Source organism: Gallinula chloropus (genome assembly GCF_964237585.1).
Source record: "Gallinula chloropus genome assembly, chromosome: 3".
NCBI classification, from domain to species: Eukaryota; Metazoa; Chordata; class Aves; order Gruiformes; family Rallidae; genus Gallinula; species Gallinula chloropus.
In genome coordinates this window covers 29,270,138-29,291,014 of record NC_140087.1, presented here as the reverse complement: position 1 = coordinate 29,291,014, position 20,877 = coordinate 29,270,138, and the positions used below count along the sequence as shown (strand labels likewise).

Here is a 20,877-nt window from a genome sequence, read left to right as displayed (position 1 = left end):
CCCTCCCAGAGCTTTTCTGAGCGCAGAAGTGCCCCTGGCATGTCTTCACACTGCTTATTCCAAGCCTCACAACCAGCCATCCCCAAAAGTGCTCATTTTCATCCACAAGCAGAGGTTCTTGATTTATTTATTTTATTTCTTATTTTTTATTTAAACATCCTACAATAAAATTAAGGAAATGTAAATGCTGAGTGTTGCCTATGAATAATGCCAGGCTGTGACTCATAACCATAAAACTGAGGAATCTTTAAGGGCATGGCTTGAAAACTGACCCATGAACCGAGAAGGTGGCTGAAAAGGGATCCATGCCCTTGCTCATACTTGTGTGTGTGCACGCATAATTGTATATCAAAACCAGAATAGGCCTGAGGGTGCCTTTCTTGCTGTCTCTTTGAGCCCAATGGGAAACTGGATTAAACAGAGCAGAGGAGCTCACTTCTCTGCTCATTGTGTTGCGATGTCTGTGTCAAACAATAAGTTAAAAATGTCTTGCTTCCTTGGATTTAATTAAAGTTCATTTGACTGGAGCTGGTATGTTTTAGTCTGCTGTGCCCTAGCTGCAAAATAAGACGGTATATTCCTGAACATCATTGTGACAGAGAAGTTTTTAATTTTCTTAAGTTTAATTTTACGGTATTAATAAAAAAATGATTCAGAGTTTCTATGCTGGGAGGCTTTCATAAACATTAGTGAAATGGCTCAGTGTTTTACAAATCAGTTAATAAAACTTCACTGTAGCAGATGGGGGATGTCTAGGCTCACATTATCCTCAGTTTCTTAAATGCTTATCTGCTTTCTTGTGTCTAAATGATAAACTGTTTTGAGAAATCATAAACAGTAAAATACTTCGATTACATCTGTGGGTGAGACAAGGAAGAGGAAGTTCAGAAGCGGTGCCCTTTATTTGCGTTGGCAGAAACTGGATTTTGTGTGAAATTTTAAGAGAGTTTGTTGTTTTGGATTATCCAAAAGGCTTTTGCTAGAAAAAAACGAAACCAAAGAAAAGAAAAACCAAACTGAGATATAAATTTGATATTGTCCTGATTTGTAGACTGCAGGAGATGTTAAAAACACTATTTATTTGCCTTTGTGATATACTAGTAGTTAAGCTTTCAAAACAGATGGGGAACGTACGTCTCAGTTTCTTCTTTCATCACTTCCAAAGCAGACACAGTAGTCAGCTATTTTCATTACTTAATAGTGCAGGGTTTGGGTCAAGTATGCCTTTAAAGCTAAGCTAAAAGTTTCCATTGATATAGCGTCAAGCTAACTGCTCAGTTAGAAGAGATGAAGAACTGTAGGGTAAGAAGTTTTAGAAAGCAACAGTAATAATTTCAAATAGTTCCTTTAAATCGTTACGAGATTTGTATCTATACCTAACGGTATCCCAAAGGGTGAAACTTTAACTTTGAGCATAGCGCATGATTTGAAGGTAAATTACTTTAATCTTACTGCTAAACAGTTGATAGGAAAAACCAAGGACGTGAATGCTTTTAAGTGTGTTTTGATGTGAATGTGCATGCATTCTGAAAGAGAAAACTTGCTTAAATTTTCTTTATAGAGGGAGATTTGTATTTCTTTAATACTTCTAGTCAGAACAAAGTGATAAAAAGTACAAAAAGATCCCTGGGGTTTTCCAGGCTGAAGTATATTCATTTAGTTTTCATTTTTATTTTTCCAAAGAATTTACCTAACACAGATAAGGAACAAAGGGGTTTATTGTTTTAACTGATTTTGCTTTTTTTCAATCTGTAATATTTTCATAGATTTTTGATTCAGCTGGAGGACATGGATTTGCTGGTGTCCAGAATTCAGCCAGCTCCGCTGAGGTAAGATACGCCTGTCCTCATTGTGCACTGTCTCATTTTTCCTGAATGTATTTCATGAAGTGTGTGATGAGGCTGTTTCAGAAACCCTACAGAGGTTCATAAAATGCAGTTAGTGTTAGATGGCAGGATTATAATTCTGCTAATGAAACTACTTTAACATAAGCTTCTGAACACGCATGGTAGCCTTAAAAAGAAAAAAAGAAATCCCTAGAAGCTTCTTCACAGCACTAATCCTTAGAGTATGTACACTGTCTGACACACTTGAAACTGATCTTGTTTAAAATCACCCTTCATGGTTATGCCAAAACCCAAGGTGTGTTTTTTCCCCTTTGCCCACTTTAACAGAACCTGTATATTTTTAGTATAAAGGTAAACAGAGCCTAACTGAAGTCTGTGGAGCATACCAGCAGAGAAGTGCAAGCTAATACATAGCTGGAGATTTCCCAAGTAAAGGAAGGGGAAGTGGCATCCTCTCAACTGCTTTATTCAGTAAATAGCTGCAGGAGATATTCTCTGGTGCCCAGGAGGAGGAGAGCTGCTGCCTGGCACGAGTCACAATCGCTCTTAGCTCCTGCACCTTCCCCAGGGATAAGTCCCTGTCCCTTGGTCTGGAAGCAAAGCTCCAAAATCCATGATCATATGCATGTAGAACCACTGGGTGATGTCTGTGTACTGCAAGGCTTACACAGGCCGACTCCTCCTGCCTCGGTAGGCTTGTGCAGCCTCTAAATAAAAATTTCAAATTAGGTCTTGGGCACAGACTTTGTTTTCAGTATGGTATAGCTGGCTTTCTTCAATGGCAACATGTGCCGGACCCAAAGTGGTACTTGTCTTCTCATCTACCCCTTGTTCCTTTTCCTCCTTTGTTGCCTGCTATACCCCAATGTAGTTTAGAACTTGAAAGACTTAAAAATAATTGTAATACAGTAGAGGTCCCCAAAAGCTGAGTTTGTTTACCAGGTATTAGACAAAAAGTCAAAATCTGCTTTTAAAATGAAATATTGCTCTTGAAAGTGATCAACTGTAATGAAGAGCTATAATGAGTCTCATGAGGAAGGTTTGGACAAATTTCATCATTTCTCATAGGTTTTTGTGTCGGGTTTTTATATCATTATGTGCTACATGGTTTGTTTTCTCATCAAGTGCATTCATTTAATGGCTAAGTAAAAAAGAAATATATAATGATGCAGAAGTTATGCCACTGAGAGAGGCATCTCCCACCGACAGCAACTAATCCTATATAATGGTGCATTGCCTCCTGAAAGTATCCTCACATTTTGTCTGTTCTTTGAAGAATTATTTTGAAATACTTGAATTCCCTTGGTTACTTGACCACTTGCTTGTTATGTCCTGGGTTGGGAAAGTATTTAAACCAAATCACTCCTCTCTTTTCAAAATATAATTTGGAGGGATTTCTGGGTGAAATGATCTCAGATGTCCTGTAGAGAACACTTAAAAATTCCTCCAGAATGTACCACTGGGTGTGGTGAGAGATGGCATCCACTTCCCACCTCAGAGACAGTAAACAGTTTGTTCCTGTCTGATCCCTGTCAAAAAAGTGTAAAGGTTTGGTCCCTCTTGTACCTGAGAAGAGGCAAAATCTCCGGGTGTATCCCCTGAAGGTTTCTCCCAAAGGTCTGCAATGCCAGTCCCTGAGTTTAGCACCAACCTCATCAGGGCTGGGAGGTTGATGGTGGTGTCTGCTGTGAGTCTCCTGTCCTCTGGTGCAGTAAATGCATTTGCTTTTCCTGAACCTTTTTGAGGAGGCAGAGAAAGGTTTTGAGGGTATAAGGGAGCAGGCAGAAGGAAATCCTCTCCCTTTGGTGCCATGTTGGGGAAGGGACATAGTCTGGCTTCTTGCAACAGGACTTTATGTGTTCCTCTGTAGAAGCAGCCTGCTCCAAATTCAGACAGATGCTCACAGCCCTGCTCCCTGGGTAAAGGGGGATGGTGTGGGGGCGAAGTCCTTGCAGATTTTGGGCCAAGCTTTCACAAAGTTTAGCAGGGTTGTGTTTCAAGACTGTAAAAAAGAAAACCCAACCAAAAAAAACCCCACCCCAATTTAGGTGCTGAAGCAGAGCTCTGGAGCTCAACCTTACTTCTAGAAAAACATTATCATTATTATTTTTATTGCAACCTTGTTTCTAAAACCATTTTTTAAATGGGAATTAAATATAGCGTGGGCATTTTTAAGATCCTGACATTTTGATGAATCATACGACAACTCAGAAATGATTCATCACAACGCTGAAAACCGTTACTTTGGCATCAGCCTGGTTTCATTGGCTGATTTCAAATGAAAACAAAAAAACAACACAAAACAAATCCAGCATCAAAACTTTTATAAAATGCTACCTTAGAAGTGCAGTAAATGACGAATAGTGAAGTCTGCCAGAGAAGCTGTATTTTCCCTGAAAAGGATGATAAAAACAGAGGCAGATAGAGGGGGGGAAATTATGAAGTAACCTGTTGGTCCTGAAGCAGCCCTGTGGCACAAAGTGTGACAGTTTGCAAATCCTGGCGCCTATTTCTGGAAAATTGGATGGGTTGTTATAACTTTATGTGGCAATGAATGAATGAACTATTGTAGAATTAGTCACTGCAGGCATAACAGGAAAAAAAATTTCTTCATGTCAGATTTTCTGAGATGGAAAATGTGGATGAAGCAGCGGTACCTTGACAGCAGTTAAGGAACACAGTCATGTTGAATAACAGAGGCAAATTTATCTCAAGGCGTATGCTTGAGCACCAGTGTACTTGGCAAGGCAAGGAAAGCATCTTATACTTGATGCCCAACTTTATGTCCTGTCTTAAAAGCTTCTGCAAGAAGGCGGCCTTAAACCTATTTCTCATCACCTTCATCCTCTGCTTTTGGTTAGTTTTGTTTTTATCTTTGGCAATAGTGAGATTTATTTCTGCGGGACAGGTTTGAAGAACTACGGTGATAGTGCAGTAAACCACTGAGGTAGTTACAAACCTCTGAGCTGCTGGGAGCATCTCCCTAGCTGAGGATATGTAGCTTTGGTTTTCCTTGGAGGAAGTCACTAGAGAATTCAGTCTGACTTGTTCCTGCTCAACTCTTGCAGCCTGTCTGCCTTGCCTTTTCTCCTTTCTGTTATTTACACTGCAGAAGGAGGTCGGCTTTTGTTTCCAGGCATTTGATTTAGCACTTTCTGAGAGGACCACGCTTCTGTGGGAATGATCTTCTTCAACACCCACCGGTGTTATGAGCAGTCTGGAACCACGGCCAACCAGGTGAAACTTCACCTGGTGCAGATTTCATCACTCCATTAATTGCAGCAGCATAACAGGATTTCTCTAATGTATAGTTACAGTAGAGTTTCCATGGACATCTGTTAATTGAGTTTTCATTTTCAACTGGCTACAAGGGACAGTTGAGCAAGATAGTTAAGATTTGTGAATGCTATAAGTTCATTAATATTATTCTGCCAAACCCAGCATTACTCTGACATCAATAAACAAATTATTACTGTGCCATAGTCTGGGATGGCTGCAACCTGAATTTCTGCATTGTTTAGTAATTACCTGAATAGGATTGCTTGCTACTTCATTTTCACAGCCATGGTTGTTATTTGTAAAAGCAAAATAATATTGGTCTCTGTTGCTACTGGTAGATTGTTGTCAATAACTTTGCAGCCTGCAGCAAGGGAGGCAGTCCCTGTGCAGTGATTTTACTGCAGCTTTTAATTGCAGTGCCCCCCTCTCCCCAGCACAGCTTGTGTCCCTGCAGAGCCAGGAGGAAGAATTGCATAATCAAGGGGCTCTATGTAGGCAACAACCCCCCACCACTAATCCAAACAAGGCTACAAAAAACCCCACATTAAGTAGGGAGGTAGGCACTCCTGAGAAGAGCTCAGGGTATCTTAAGATACGTCTTCGGTGGTAGTTCTGTCACTTTACAGGGTTATTGTCCCCTTGCATTGGCCGTAAGGAGAATTAAGCGACCCTCTCTGCATAAACTTAAATGCCTTGATGTGGGTTTTTAAGCGACGTGCTGAATAGGCAGACCCAAATATATAGGTGAAACACCACATTCTGAACAGCTCAGTGTTTTTCTTCTTGTGTGGCTCCCTTTGAAATGTGTAGACCGAAGTGCAGTACGGGAGAAAGTGTGAAAAGGAAGGGTGAGAAAACAACAGGGAATTTATTCAGGGTGGATGTTATTATTTGATCAAGCCCAGTGGCTTTGGAACAAGGGTGGATGTGAAGCAAAATGGTAAACAGGCAAATACCCTGTGCTACCTAAGAAACAGAATGTTCTTCAACTGTAAATAGAATAGGAACACTTCATTCCCGCTTTAGTCCTTCATTATGTCATGGCAAGCCTTGCTGCACAGTGCTCTCTGCTGGAAGTTTACTATATCATCATTTTCTGTCAAAATTACAGTAATTATGGTTTTTTTTACATGCATTCAGTAAAATTGTAGAAGTTAGTTCTTGAGAATTTATTCCCATTGCACTGTAATATCAGGTAGCTGCATCTTTTCACTTAGAGTTAAATCAACAATTAATATGAGATAGAGGCGTGAAGTCTGTAATGGGAATGCAGAGGAAGTACAAACCGATCTCAAAACAATCAAGTCTTTGACAGTGAATGAGAGCAGGTAACAATACTTTGTCCCTGTCTTACCATGGGGCAATACACTGTACTGTATCTGAAGACATATCCACTGCAAATTGCCGATGTGATTGTGCTTTTGGGTGTTTTGTCATTTTTGATTTTGCAACATCCACATACATTTTACATTTCTCCCTTGTTTCCAGCAGCAAGTTGATGACTTTTTCAATGTCTACTGCTCGGTGCCAGAGAGCATCCAGAAGGAGAGTGCTTGGGAAACACAGACGTATGTTCACTTCGGTGACGGCCAAGGAGTGGCATTGACCCTCAAGCCAGAGCACAGGGTGGAAGATGTTTTGTCTTTGGCGTGCAAGGTACTAACTTTTCACATGTGATTGCACCTTGTTAATAGCTGTGGACTTGAGAATATATCAAAGGATGCCTAAATAGTGAAAACATAGCAGCATCTTCCTGCCTGTGTACTGAGGCACATGGCTATGTTTCCTTTACTTGTGTTATTTATGTATTGTACCCAATGTAGTGGGGTTGTGGAAAGGTATTTGAGAAATGTTGCTTGAGACAGGGCACAGTGAACAACCTAAAAAGCGGTGACAGTTTGCCAGGGTAGTCAACCTGTAAGAAACCTCAGCATGTGTCACTCTACATTGTCATTGCAGCAAACACTGTTTTTTTTCTGTGCAAATTAATCAGAAGAAAGTGGGGAATGGTTGGGGTAATGCCAGGAGATTAAGATACTTAAGACTGCTGTGACAAAGGCTATCATGTATGTTTGCTTCTTAAAGAAACCTTTCCAAGCTTTTAGTTAAATAGCAGCTCTCCTGAATTTCAAAGAGAGTGTTCCCTTTTGAAAATGACCGCCAGCAGTTTGAGAGGGTTTGCTATAGAACTCAGGACAGAAGACTGAGTGACAGGGTGAAGGTAAAGCAGGAATACCAATTTTGTCTACAGTTGAAAGACCAGCACCTCTAGAACATCACAACATACCTAGCACCTTTGCCTCCATGTGTCAGTGCTTGAATTTAGTGCTAACTTCCTGATACAAGTCACTTAAATTATGCAAGCAAGGATTTTGGAAAAACTAACTTTTTACTCCAAAGTTCTGTTTTCTGACAACAAGTAAATATAGAGTATTTACTTCAGAAGTAAATGGAAAACAGGAGGAAAAGGAGAAAAAAAAAAAAAAGGAGTTATGCTCTGTACAAAATCCAGCTGTGGCTTTTAGCATTGGTTAGTGTGAACTTTCAGGTAAGCCCATTCATCTGGCTTGAGGTTAATCGATTTTTAGGCTTCTGATGAAAAGACAGACCCAATTTAATGGCTCTTCCTACCTGGTGATGTTGTTAAAAAAAGAAAAACTTATTAAAGTTTTTAAAATTTTAGGGGTAAACCTAGTTTTTAAGATCAAAACAGGCAGACAGCTTTAGCCAAGTCACAGTTCGTCTCCATGGCATCACTGAGAAGAAATTATCTTCTCGTAGCTTTTGCTGTTGCAAAGCGAATCCTGGAGCAGCAGTTCATTGCCTGGCTCTCCTTTATAAAACCCGCTTCCCTCGGCGGAGGGGCTGCCTGAGACCCTGCGTGCCCACCAGGTGGCACGGCAGAGCCGGCGCTGGCGGGAGTAGTGACGGGGACACGCACGAGACCTGAAAGAGAAAAGAACATGAGTAACCATAAAATTCAGTTGAAAAGGAAATTCTTTACCTCTCCTACTCCGTCTTTGCAAAACATTTTTAAAGCTGTCTTTTAATTTTTCAAAGTCTGTATCACATGAAAATTTAGTCTTGAATAATTCGGGGTTTTTTCTTGAACATTTTTCTGGTTTATTTTTTTTCTTTCTATTGTGTGTGTAAAGCTTTTCATAAGCATTCTCTAATGCTGAATACTTTCTCCTCATCTATCCTGGTTCTTTTCCTTGTTACATTTTCATTCTGCTCTGGTGAGTGTAAGGAATCTTCTTAACAGAACATGTTTGAATGTTATGCGTATAAGGATAAAGTTCAAAGGGGTTGTTGTTTTGGGGTTTTTTTTAATCCCCATCATTCATGTTTTATGGGGTTTGTGCCCTTCTGATTTCTGTTGTCCAGCTGAGGCTTTTGGATAGCACATACAGAAGAAATTGTGCATTTGGACATGATTGTACAGAACACACATAACTTGTAAACTGCTACATATAATAAAATGTAAGGTAATTACTAGTTACTGAGTAGACTCAGATTGTGTAAACTGAGATGCATTAAAGCGATTAATTAACCCTAAGGATGCAGTCATTCCTCCTCTTTTAGAAACGCTGCTTCCTCCTGTTCTAGAAATGTTGCTCTATTAATATGCTAAAATGAAATGTTTTGTGCAGTGGTCTCACCAGCATCCTGATTTTCAGAAAGACTCCCATCAGGGGCTCGACACTTTCAGGCTAATATCCTTTGGGAATATTCCTATTTCCCTTTGACTTCCTGTTGAGACAGGATTTTTGCTTTGACCTCACGTGGTGAAGAAAAATAGGTGAAACTCTCTGATCGTAGATGAAACCCAGCAATAAAAATAAAATCCAATAAAGGCAAACCCCTAGGGAACCTGCTTCCCATCCCATCTCCTCTCCTAACAGCCCATACATGCATATACATTTTCTACATCAGAAGAAAATGTTGCTGAGCAGAACTGAGTCATTAAAAGTAGTAAAAGAAAAAGCTGGTTGTGAGTGTAAGTTCAAAAGAACAGAAAATAGGTGTGATATCTTTGGAAACATAGTGGTGCTTGGTTAATCTAGTAACCAAGACATTGTGTTTGTGAAAGGATTTGGGAGGATTGTAAGGGGAAAAATGGAAATTTCACTTGAATCTTATCTTTTAAGCAGTGCAGCTAGTTTTGTTTATACCACAAAAATAGTGAGAAAACTACTTGTTGAGCATTGCTTTGGCATGATTTCTAAAGAGCTTTTTGTACATGTGTGTCACTTCTTTGTCTTCTGGGATTCTGGAAATAAATAACAACTTCCAAACCCCATTCTCTTTATTCCTTAGATGAAGCAGCTGGAGCCAAGACACTACGGCCTACAGCTCAGAAGACTGGTTGATGAAAACACTGAGTATTGTGCTCCTGAACCATATGAATACATAGTAGACCAGGAAAGTGTGACTCCTTTTAGATAAAACCTCATGATGTCTGTAGCTACAGTTGAATTATCACCTATGAGTATGTGTGATTTAGATCTAAAATAAGGATTTAAAGCTGTTCCTGGATTGCATTCTGCCGTCCTCATACACACAGTCATTTGGCTGGCTAGGCACTACAAATGCTCTCTTCAAAAACAGAAGATTTAAGTGGGGCTTCTGGTACAAAAGCAAAGTGTCAGTCTCTACTCCAGGCTGGGTTTTCTATCTTTAGTTTATTCTGCATTTAGTCCCCCTGATACCATTGAGCCTTGCATGGCAACAGAGTTCTCTCTGTAAAGCCAGCAAGTGTTGGCTCTTTACTGATGCACAGACTGCTGTGCTTATTTCCCATGCTTGACCTTTGGGGTTTGTTGCTTGCAAATTCACGATTTGATGACTTCTGGTACTGATTTTTTTCCAACAGGTGTATGATGAAATAGAAATTTGTCCGTTAAATGTTTATCACATTCATCTTACAAAGACTGAAAACATAAGTGATTTTGGTGAGTTTAACCAAAACAGTTCTCAGGAATTTCTCTCTTCTTTCTCATTGCTCACTTTCTCTCTTCAGCACTGTTCTGTACCTGAGAGCAGGTAGAGCCATCCTTGATAGTTCAAAATCTGAGTCTGCAGAGGACTCGAGGTATAATATCAAAGACCAGAACTGATTGCTTTATACTGGCAAGCACATTTCTTATGTCTCCATTTGGGAAAGGTTTACTTTCTGATTTTGTTGCACTGGCCAATTAATTCAAGTGAGGAATTGTCAGAAGACAAGTCTCCTTTGATGTCCTTTGCCATGATGCAAACGGTCTCAGTCAAGGCCATGGTCAAGGTCTACCCTTTCTTTTCTGGTTTCGGTTTTTGGGAGTTTTTCAGTTGCTGGAGGTTTTTTTGTAGTTGGATCCTCCATTGGCACAGTATCAACAGAGTGTCGTTTGGTACAAATTTTGACAGACTTTTTATCTGTGGGAGGCGGTTATGCCTAGAAATAATTATATACCTTGCAAGGACACCTTTGTAATGCAGCTCTGTGCTGTTCTTTAGCTGCAATCCTGCCAGTGTAAGTACTTTTTTTTGGGCTGTCTCAGTCACTGGTCTTTATAGATTTGCTGCTTTATAGTTTGGCTTTCCAGTTTCTGGATCTGTTTAAGACAACTCTTTGTCTGATGGATGCACTGCAGAACTCTTACTATAAGGATGAGGTCTGCTATTGAAATGTCACATGGGGCTGAAGTAGAAAATGTTTTTTTGAAATGTAATTTGTTTTCTTGACAGCACAGCATGACATTTCCTGGAAATTGAAAAGACCTATTAACTTTAACAGGCCTTAGAATGACTGAGAAACACTGTGATAACTTCTCTGTGCTCTGTGGGTGTGTTCTCGTAAGAAATGTGGAGTCTACCAAATACACAAAATAAGAGAGAAATGTTTCCAAAAAGTTTATTTGATTTAAACCTCTTTTACTTCAGGTTTTGCTGTCACAGCACAAGTCGATGAAAATCAGCATCTTTCCCGTATATTTATAAGCGATGTTCTCCCTGATGGACTGGCATACAAGGAAGGTATTGTATTGTATTTATGTTTAATACTGTACTTCATTATCTTTTTAAAGTCCCAAAACATGAAGGAGCTTTAGTACTGCTGTCTGAAATGGTTCTTGGCTTTTATTATGCATAGTTTTCCTTTCTGGACACCATGGAAAGTATGTGATATTAGGAAAGATAATGTGCACAGACTAACTGAATTATCCTTCCAGTATAGCAGGGAGAGTTCTTGTTCACCCTGGGAGACAAAGTCTCCATCTGACCAAGTGTTTTTGTAGGGAGGAACAGGCTGGAGAAAGAGTTCAGCTCACACTGGGGGAACCTCATGGGCTTGGTCAGTCTCCAAGACCCATCACTTCCACTTTTGCTGGCAATGAAAAGTAGCCTCCCTCCTCAAAACAGTTTTCTGCATATGTTTCTGCGAGCACCTTCTCTGTTGCATGGCTCAGAAAGAGGGCTTCTCTTCATCAGCACAGCATGATCACAGCAGTTCTGCTCTCTGAAAAAGAGCCACAAACCCAGAATAACAGAGACAATTACATTTGTGACCTGAGGGTAATGACAGCTTAGTTCTTGCTGACATTGAAAGGCAGCAGTTGTCACTGCTAACTGTTTAGGTTAAGTTATGTAGCATCTTTAAAAAGAAACAACTCAATTCCTGTACTATGTGTAACACCTCTCAAAGTAGGTGTAAGATCTGTCTGTGTAACTACAGCACAAATGAAGCTCCCATCTCTTCTAATAGATTTGTGGCAGGATTAGGCTATTTGAGTTGAACCCACAAAAATAAAAGGTGCATCACCTGAAACTTGTTTTGTGACTTTGTTTGTGTTCCCTCTTTTTAAAAATTTTCATCTTCTTTCCTTCCACATGCTCTCAGGGCTCCGAGTGGGCAATGAAATCCTGAGCATAAATGGAGAAGCTGTGTCTGATCTTGAACTCAGACAGATGGAATTACTGTTTTCAGAGAGAAGCGTCATGCTCACTCTGAGAATGAACCATTACGGGACCCAGCAACCCTTATGTGCATCCTGGTCAGATGGCGACATTTCCAGGGACCCAAAGAGTTTGTTGCCCCCTCCAAACCAATCACAGCTCCTGGAAGAGTTTCTAGATAACTTCAGAAAGAACACAGCAAATGGTAAGAGGTTGACAACAATTTCATTGGTTTTATCTCACTGTCAATATCACTATTTTTTAAAAACTCGATTATGCTTAAAATTCTGTGCTTGACTCAGTGAAAAACCTGAGTACATATTGTTTAAGTTCTATTTATATTCCATATCCTTTTCAACTGGAAATAGGAGGTGGCATGTAGAGAGGTAATGCCATGCTGGGGGAGGAGAGTCATGGCCACCCTTCCCTTCACAGAGCCGTTGTGTTGGAAAAGACCTTTGAGATCATCAAGTCCAACTGTACCTGTCCTCTACTAAACCATATTCCTACCTGTCTCAAATACATCTGGGGTTGGTGCCTCAACCACCTCCCTGGGGAGCATGTTCCAGTGCCTGATAACCCTTTCAGTGAAGCATTTTTTCCTAATGTCTAATCTGAACCTGTCCTGGTGCAGCTTGAGGCCCTTCCCCCCCTCATCCTATCACCTGTCACTTGGGCGAAGAGACCAACACCCATCTGCCTAAAACCTCCTTTCAAGTAATTGTAGGCAGCAATAAGGTCTCCTCTCAGCCTCCTCTTCTCCAAGCTAAACAGCCCCAATTCCCTCAGCTGCTCCTTGTAAGGTTGGCTCTCCAGCCCCTTCAGCAGCCTGGTTGCCCTTCTCTTGGCACGCTTTAGGACCTCCATGTCTTTCTTGTAGTGAGTGAGGGGCCCAAAACTGAACACAGTACTCAAGGTGTGGTCTCACCCAATGCTGAGCTGAGTACAGGGTCACAGTCATTTCCCTGGACCTGCTGGCCATGCTGTTTCTGATGGAAGCCAAGATGTCATTGGCCTTCTTGGCCACCTGGGCACACTGCTGGCCCATATTCAGTTGGCAGTCAACCAACACCCCCAGGTCCTTCTCCGCCAGTCTCCCCCAAGCCTGTAGTGCTGCATGGGGTCATTATGTCCCAAGTGCGGGACTCTGCACTTGGCCTTGTTGAACTTCATCCCGTTGGTCTCAGCCCATTGGTCCAGTCTGTTCAGGTTGCTTTGAGGAGCACCCCTACCCTTGAGCAGATCAACACTTCCTCCCAGCTTAGGGTCATCTGCAAACTTACTGAGGGAGCATTCGATCATTTCATCCAGGTCATTGATAAAGATATTGAACAGGACTGGACCCAGTACTGAGCCCTGGGGCTTGTGACTGGCCTCCAGCTGGATTTAGCTCCATTTACCACCATCCTTTGGACCTGGCCATCCAGCCATTTTTTTACCCAGCAGAGGGTGCACCTGTCCAGGCCAGTGGCTGCCAGTTTCTCAATCAGAATGTTGTGAGAAAAAGTGTCAAAGACTTTGCTGAAGTTGAGGTACACTACACCCACAGCCCTTCCCTCATCCACTAAGCCAGTCACCTTGTCATAGAAGGCAATGAGGTTTGTTTGGCAGGACCTGCTTTTCATAAACCCATGTTGACTGGGCCCAATCACCTGGTTGTCATGTGTGTGCTGCGTCACAGCACTCAAGATGACCTGTTCCATGATCTTCCCTGGCAATGAGGTCAGACTGACAGGCCTGTAGTTTCCCAGATCCTCCCTCTGACCCTTCTTGTAAATGGGCGTAACTTCTGCCAGCCTCCAGTCAAGTGGAACTTCCCCAGTCAGCCAGGCTGCTGGTAGGTGATGGAAAGGGGGCTGGTAGATGATGGCTGATCTTACTTCACGTCCGAAATACATCTTATGAAACCAGAATATACTTTGCAAAAGGCTGTCTGAAATAGAAAGCGTGTGGGGAATTTGCTCCCCTGCCTTCCTACGCCGAGACTGTTTTTCAAACGAGAACAGGAGCGAATTTGGCCTTAGCTTCCCGAGTGTGAGAGGTGCCGTTCCCTTGCTGCGCCTCTGGGGGATGCTAGTGAAGCTCCGCAGCAAAGCTCGCCGGGGTGCCCTGCTGTGCCAGGGGAGCGGCAAGAGGTACGGGAAGGGAAATCGGGTTCTTGCATAAAATTACGGTGGCAAGTGTTTTCTGATTAGAACTTTTTTTTTTCATAATTAAAAGTGGGAGAAGAAAAAGAATCACATAGGAGAAGCCGTTGGAATTGATTTAATTATAAAGCAATTCTATTAGGTCATCTTTTTGAAAAGATTCAGATTAAAAGAAATCTGAATACAAGATTTGTGGTACAGTAAATGGCATCTCTCTCAGGGGCCTTAGTTCAATTTAAAATGCCATTAAATTGACTAGTGGCACATAAAAGTTAGTGTCATAAACCAAAAATTATGATAGAGCTAATTAATTACATAATTATGCTGGGGCTATCATTCAGCTTGCTGGCTTGATATCATAGTCCAGTATTACCTGGAGTATTCACTATCATAAATGTATGTGTCCATTCACTAGATTCCTCATTCCTCTGGGATAAATTTCCAACCTGTGCAAATATTCCATTATGTTAGGAAATTACTGGAGGATGTATTATGCTGTAACCACTAACAGATAAAGGGACATAGTATATTTTCTTTTCTGCTTAAAAAGCAACCGAGGAAGATTTCTTTTACTCTGAAAGGGAACAAACAGTTCTAAATTAAGCATTATGAGAAAGACTTTTGATGTTTGTTGAATTTGGTGCTTAGGGTCTGATCACCTGATTGGATTCAAATGGAAACAGAAGCAAATGGCATAACTTTGAATTAATAGATAATCATAAAGGATTTAACTGTTCTATGCCCTGTTACTTGGGAATTGAATAAGATTGTAGATAAGAAGAGGGGGCATTTAATGTTCTGAGCGGGGATTTGGAGGCCAGAGACTCCTAAATTCACATCCAGTGTTTAATACTGGTCTGTCTCCTTTGGTAGAGTTGAGTGATTCATGCTTAAGACCACAGTTTTCAAAAATAACTTCAGACGTTTGCTTGTCCATCTTAGGCCTGTTCTTCCAAATCAGTGCCTTTGAAAGTCAGTGCCAGCGCAGGGGGGGGACTTCTTCCAAAAATCAAGCACAATTTGGCCTGAGGTACATACCTGCAGTTAAAAACCTTAATGTTTCTTCTGTCACCTTCCTGTTTTTAAAAATTAACTAACTCTGTTGACCTGTCTAGAGTACCATGAGGATTAATGAGCTAAAATTTGTAGAAAGTGCTTCAAAGATGGAAATTTTCAGCACTGAGTCACGTGGTAATACCCTGTGTGGTGCTTAGTGACAGCCACCAAGCAAAAGCAAAACAGAACTGACTTTAAATCACTGGCTTTGTAACCTGAGTGGTAATAGTTTGTCCACACTTGTTTACAGTTTCATAACTGCTTGGTGTAGCTCCGATGAATGGATGTCTTTTCTTACAGATCATGCTACAATGAGGATACCAAATTATATCTTGTGGAAAACTTTGGTAGCCTTTGCTGTAGAGAGGGGAAGTGATTGACTTTCTCCAAAGCCACTGACACCGCCACTCCTAAAAATCATTCTGAGGGAGTTTTCTATGGGAGTGATTCATTTTTTCCAAGAGGTTGCTGTACCCTCATAGCTGTATTTTGGACCTGCTGTGGTCATATCATCTGATCTCCCATGTGGCAACGTGATGTGCTTGCTGTTTAGCTAGTAATAAGCTTATTCTGGAAAAGAAATGAAATGAAATACTTTTTAAAAATGCACTCATAAATGTGGAAAGCCAAATAACAGAGCAACTAAATTTGCTCTGAGCTCCAATGCTAAGGAAATTAAACAAATATTTGTGTAGAATTAAAAAATGAGGGAACTGGGCTGGAATTCTTACAACTGTGGAGGATAAAAATGCCTTATTTTAAGGTGACGCAGATATTTGAGGGATAAATAGCAGAAAAGGCATGAAAATTGAAACCTGCATATCTAGGACAACTCCCGTGCAGCCCGATGATACATCTATAGAGTTTTCAAACAGTAGCAAAAAGTACTAGTAGGTGTGAAAACCCAGTGCAATATATGAGTAGCTGTCAAAGTCGAGCATTTTTTTTCTCCCCAGCAAGTGGGTTTTTGCCAAAAAAGCTGTCATTTCTGGTTAGCTGACACTGTTGAAATCAACCCTAATTTGTAAATAGATCTCTGTGATTAAAAGAAAAAAAGGAAAAAGTGGGGGATGGCAGTTTGGATATGCTTTAACAAGTTTCCATGAAGAAACACATTTATCTGGGTGCATTAGAGAGCTAAATGGGAAATAAACTATTAAATAAATAAAAGGGAGATACTGTTCCTTTGCTGCCTGTTGTACTCCTCATCTTTGGGCCAGGGCACTTCCCTTCTGTATGGGGTCTGGGTTTTCATCTGACCCATCTGGCTACAGGTATGGTCCAAGGGGTGGTGAAGAAGGCTTGAGTGTTGCTGACAAGGGGGATGCTTGCTCCTCCTCCTCCCCTGCACCGCCTTAGCCTTCCTTTCCAGCCCCATAGCTCTTGTCCCGCCCTTGTGCAGGCAGCGGCACTTGCTGGAGCACTTGATGAAGCTAATTAAGAAGAAAACTTCTTTCCCGTCCGCCCCCCTGCAAACTCAGTTTGTTGAACCAGTGGGTGCAGAGGTCTGGCAAGAGCCAGGTAAGCAGGAGGAGGAGGAGTGAGGAGCACCAGGTGCCCGGGGAGAGCTGGTTGCAAGGTGAGTTACCATCAGAGGTGGTGAGCTCTCTTTCAGCCAACCTTCCCACAGAGCACCTCTCTAGCCATTTTGGAGCATGGGTTTTGCCCTCACCTCTTGTGCTGATCCCCATGTAGCAGCATAGTCTGGGGCATGCTGGTTCAAGTCATTTCAGACAAAGTAATTTCATGTTGTATAAAGCACAGCTGGAATCTGAGTGAGTGAGTCTGGCTTTGTGCTGTTTGACAAGCAGCTGGGGTTGTAGAGAAGCAATGGCATTTCAGGTCCTGATCTTCTCAACATTGAGATATTTTTGCAAAATGTAACTGTTTCAGGAGGAGGATTAGTGGTTTGAACCCTGATGTGGGAAGTGTCTCTTCAGTTTCCCAAGACATGAGCTGCTTCTGATTTTAATCTTAGTAAGCGTGTGTAGAAGCACAGCCCATCAGCCGGCCACAAGTTTAATTTTGGTCTGACTAAATTCTTTCTTAAAATGTGGTCATAATTATAAATGGTTTGGATTCAAATCCATCGTACTTTCTGTTTCAAATACCCTTTGCTAGATGGCTTAGGCGCCTTGGTGAGGTGTAATTGCAATTCACAGCTTCTTCAGAAAACCTTGCTCCATTCAGCGTCATCAGATACCACCAAGCTGAGGGAGGGAGATGGAGACAGAGGTTGGATCTGCAGAGGGCTGTATGCAGTTGCTGGGCACGCCTCTCCAGGTAGCACGCCTCTCCAGGTAGCACTCCCTGCATCCACTTCCAGCCCCAACCCCACCTCAATATCTGAAAGACCTGGGTGTGCCTCTTAAGAGGTAGTCAGGAGGATGCGAAGCTGCCTGGTCTGCAGCCTCCAGCAGCTCAGCGCTGTGCCTGGAGCACTGGCTCAGACCACTCTGCTTGTTGCTGTTTGCCCATAGCTTCTAAAGCATTTCGTAGCAGTTCTAGTGTAACCTTCAAAGCATTTAATAAACAAAAGTAAAACTAAAACAACTGAAAAACACTTCTAACACAGCTTCTACTTCTAATTATTCCCAAATCAGGGCCTGTTTGTTTGCCTAGCTGTTCTTTTGACGTTTAAATTGTCTTCATCGTGCTGTGGGGCACGGCCTTCATTGTGCTGTGTGTGAGGAATCAAATAAATTTATTTTAATTCTTTCACAGGAAACTTTTGAGCTCAGAAGAGGGGAATATGACTTCTTAGCTTCCCGAGTCCTGAAGACACCCACAGTCCTGTTAACTGTGGGCCCTAATCTTTGTTAGTTGTACACGTCTGCGCTGGTCTCCTCCTTGTTTGGTGGATCTAATACCAGATATCCGGTGTTTTTTGTGTGGTGTGAGGCAATGCACTAGAAAAGCAGCGTAGTTATCTACGCAGCGTGACTGCTTATCTGCCTGAAGATCGATGACTCTGCTAGGTTTGCTTTTTTTCTTTTTTTAACTCATTGCTTAATTTACTTCATCAGGAAGCCACGTAGATGTGATAGGACACACAGCGGCTGTTCATAAGAGCAAGCTCAGAGATGAGGTGTGTGTTTATAGTAGTTTTGGACAAACATGGTAGGTCGGCTTCTGCTCCAGCTGTTAACGTGCCTTTGTCCTGCACTCCTGTGAATCACTGGGAAGACTAGGTCTGGCCTGTAATGACACCTGAGAGTGTTGCAGTGTATTTAGTTCAAAGAAAGCGTTTGCCTCTTCAGAAGCTGGATCCATGGGAGCTCTCGTTGCCTACTGCATGTTTTGCAATGCAGAGTTTCCTAAGAGTGGTGGTTTAATGAGCTCTTGCTGGCACTTGACAAACGGTCCTGTTGGCTTCCTGCTAGATGGGTATGCTGCAAATTAAAAGATTGTTTATGCTATAAAATGAGACAACCTTAAAATGCTCTTCATTGTGCTTTTCTACTGAAAGAGTGGTCTGTTCTGCTTTGCTAAATGCTGCTATGATTTAATCCCTGTGAAGACAGTGGGCCAAATTGATTTTTCCTGGTGTAAACTCCATCAAACCCTGTGAAGCAGCACCTTCTGGCTTAGTGACAACGTGTAGGCATAAATCATGACGTTGCCCATCCTACTGAATTCTGTAAGGTGACAACAGCAATGAGATTTATTAATGATTATAAAGTTGGAGACATTCACATACAAAGCTGTGCCTTAGGCATAATTCAAACAGCAGATGTTCCGTGTTTCACAGAGGTAAGGTAGGTTGAGTAATTCTAAAAACTGTCTAAGCTGGCCACAAATGCTTGCTAAACTTAATTTTTCCCCCTTTCCCTTGCTATGTTTTTTACTTCTGTGCATATAAATCTGAGATGGAGGAGAAAATGTACCACTGAGGTGGTACACTAGGTACCTGGGCAGGGCCAGCTCTATTTGCTTCCAACTCTTCTTGGTGCAAATGACCTCTGAGAATGGCTAAAGCCATCCTACATAAGCAAGCCCAAAGTAGTGTCAGAATCCAGTAGAGGAGCCACTGACATGCATGTTCAGCAACCCCAGCCCAGAAGACCTAAAGGTAGCAGTGGGCTGCAGCGTTTTTGCTGACATCTGTAGAGGATGGTGGCCACCCAACATGGGCTTTGCTGTGTCTTCCTCCTCTGTTCTGGGGGCTTCCATCTCCAGTTGTTGAGCTGGAATAGAAGGGTGAGGTTACAAGCTACAGTTAGCACTGGCCTCCAGTGATGCTGCATCTAAGGCGGCATTTCTTATGCACTTAAGAAATGAATGTGTTTAGGTAACAATTTGAGAAGCCAGTGTGAAGTGTTAAGCTTAAAACTGAAAAGCCTGAACAGTTTTCTGAAAGGCAGATGCTTGGACAGTGAGTTTAGTAAGTTAAATAACCCTGCAAAAGCATGCAATTGACGTGCAGGGGCTAAGCAGGTGTCGCTGCAGAAGTGCAGGCAGCTATTTCCTATTACATCTCTAATTTGTATTTCATATTGATTACTGAATTAGCAAATGAGTCAAATTACTTTGCTTCACGATTAACAGTTAACTGACAAAGGGACTCCCAAGGGATCTAAAGGACTCTGCTCCAGCTTTGAAACGGATGTTTCTGCAGATAGTTGGGGGGGGGGGGGGGGGAAAGAGAGAGAAAGAGTATAAGGCAGCCTAGAGAAAGTCACACTTGCAGAAGTAGGTGGCTGATTGGAGGTAACCACACTGTTCAGCATGTGGCCCAACATATCTTAAGCAAGCTGTATGATGCAAGAATATTGGCAAGAACATACGAGATTTTTCTAAACATGAAAGTGTGGAGTGTTTAAAGATAAAGCTTCATATTCCTCAATGAAGGCTGAAAACAAAGGACAGAGATACAGGCCAGAAGTATGAGTTTGCATTTGGCTAGACTGGGGAACCACATCTGCAAAAGAAACAGCTGGGTTGCATTGTCTTGGGGATGCACATAGAGACCCTTCAGGTGTTTCATTCGTACTCCCTGAAGTCAGAAGATGTGGATGAGGAGACATGAAAGGAACCTTGTTGACTGACCTGTAATTATGTATCTTGTTTGGTAACACTCCATCTTGGCAGTGACTGTCATCTGTTAGTTCTGTGTTTGAGCCCTGGCTAGAAAGTCTGATACTGTGACAGCTGTGTGCTAATTTTCTTTCCAGATTTAACATCTTGAATGAATTCCTGAACAAAGTTTTTAGTAATGCCAGAGTCAGTTGTTGCAGCCTTGATGCTAAGCTGAGAACAAACCTTCCAGCCAGTCCCAAAACAGGTTATGGAATACAGCAAGTGATAAAAGCCAAAATATCTTGCAGAGATAAACAAAAATTCTGAATTATTAAAATCCAGTGCATTTCATCTGTGCTTCTCTTACATGTTTAGTTTTCTAGAAAGTGAAGTTACTTGTATTAGTAGACTCGAGTCATGGTAATTTAGCAACGAGAATTTGAGCTGGTTGATATCTGAACTTAGGTCAAAGGCTTTCAGAAGAACTTGAAAATTTTCTAGAAAAAAAAGAAGAGACATTATTTAATTGGCAATAAATTTGGCATTTAACTACCTTTTGAACATTTTGTTAAAGCAGCATAAAAACTGGAGAC

General features: G+C 41.6%; 1 protein-coding gene across 2 annotated transcripts in view; it reads left to right on the top strand.

Moving 5' to 3' along the window:
- TIAM2 (TIAM Rac1 associated GEF 2) overlaps positions 1-20,877 on the top strand; it is a gene marked incomplete at its 5' end in the record, with an annotated part of 93,573 nt that overhangs the window by 28,087 nt on the left and 44,609 nt on the right. The window contains 6 exons of one of the 2 annotated variants that reach the window (XM_084261523.1): positions 1,767-1,829; positions 6,615-6,782; positions 9,447-9,551; positions 10,003-10,081; positions 11,052-11,144; positions 12,007-12,267. In XM_084261523.1, coding sequence (XP_084117649.1) covers positions 1,767-1,829; positions 6,615-6,782; positions 9,447-9,551; positions 10,003-10,081; positions 11,052-11,144; positions 12,007-12,267 — 769 coding nt within the window. Of the gene's footprint in view, positions 1-1,766; positions 1,830-6,614; positions 6,783-9,446; positions 9,558-10,002; positions 10,082-11,051; positions 11,145-12,006; positions 12,268-20,877 lie in introns of both variants that reach the window. The other variant, XM_084261524.1, reaches the window with a different exon arrangement.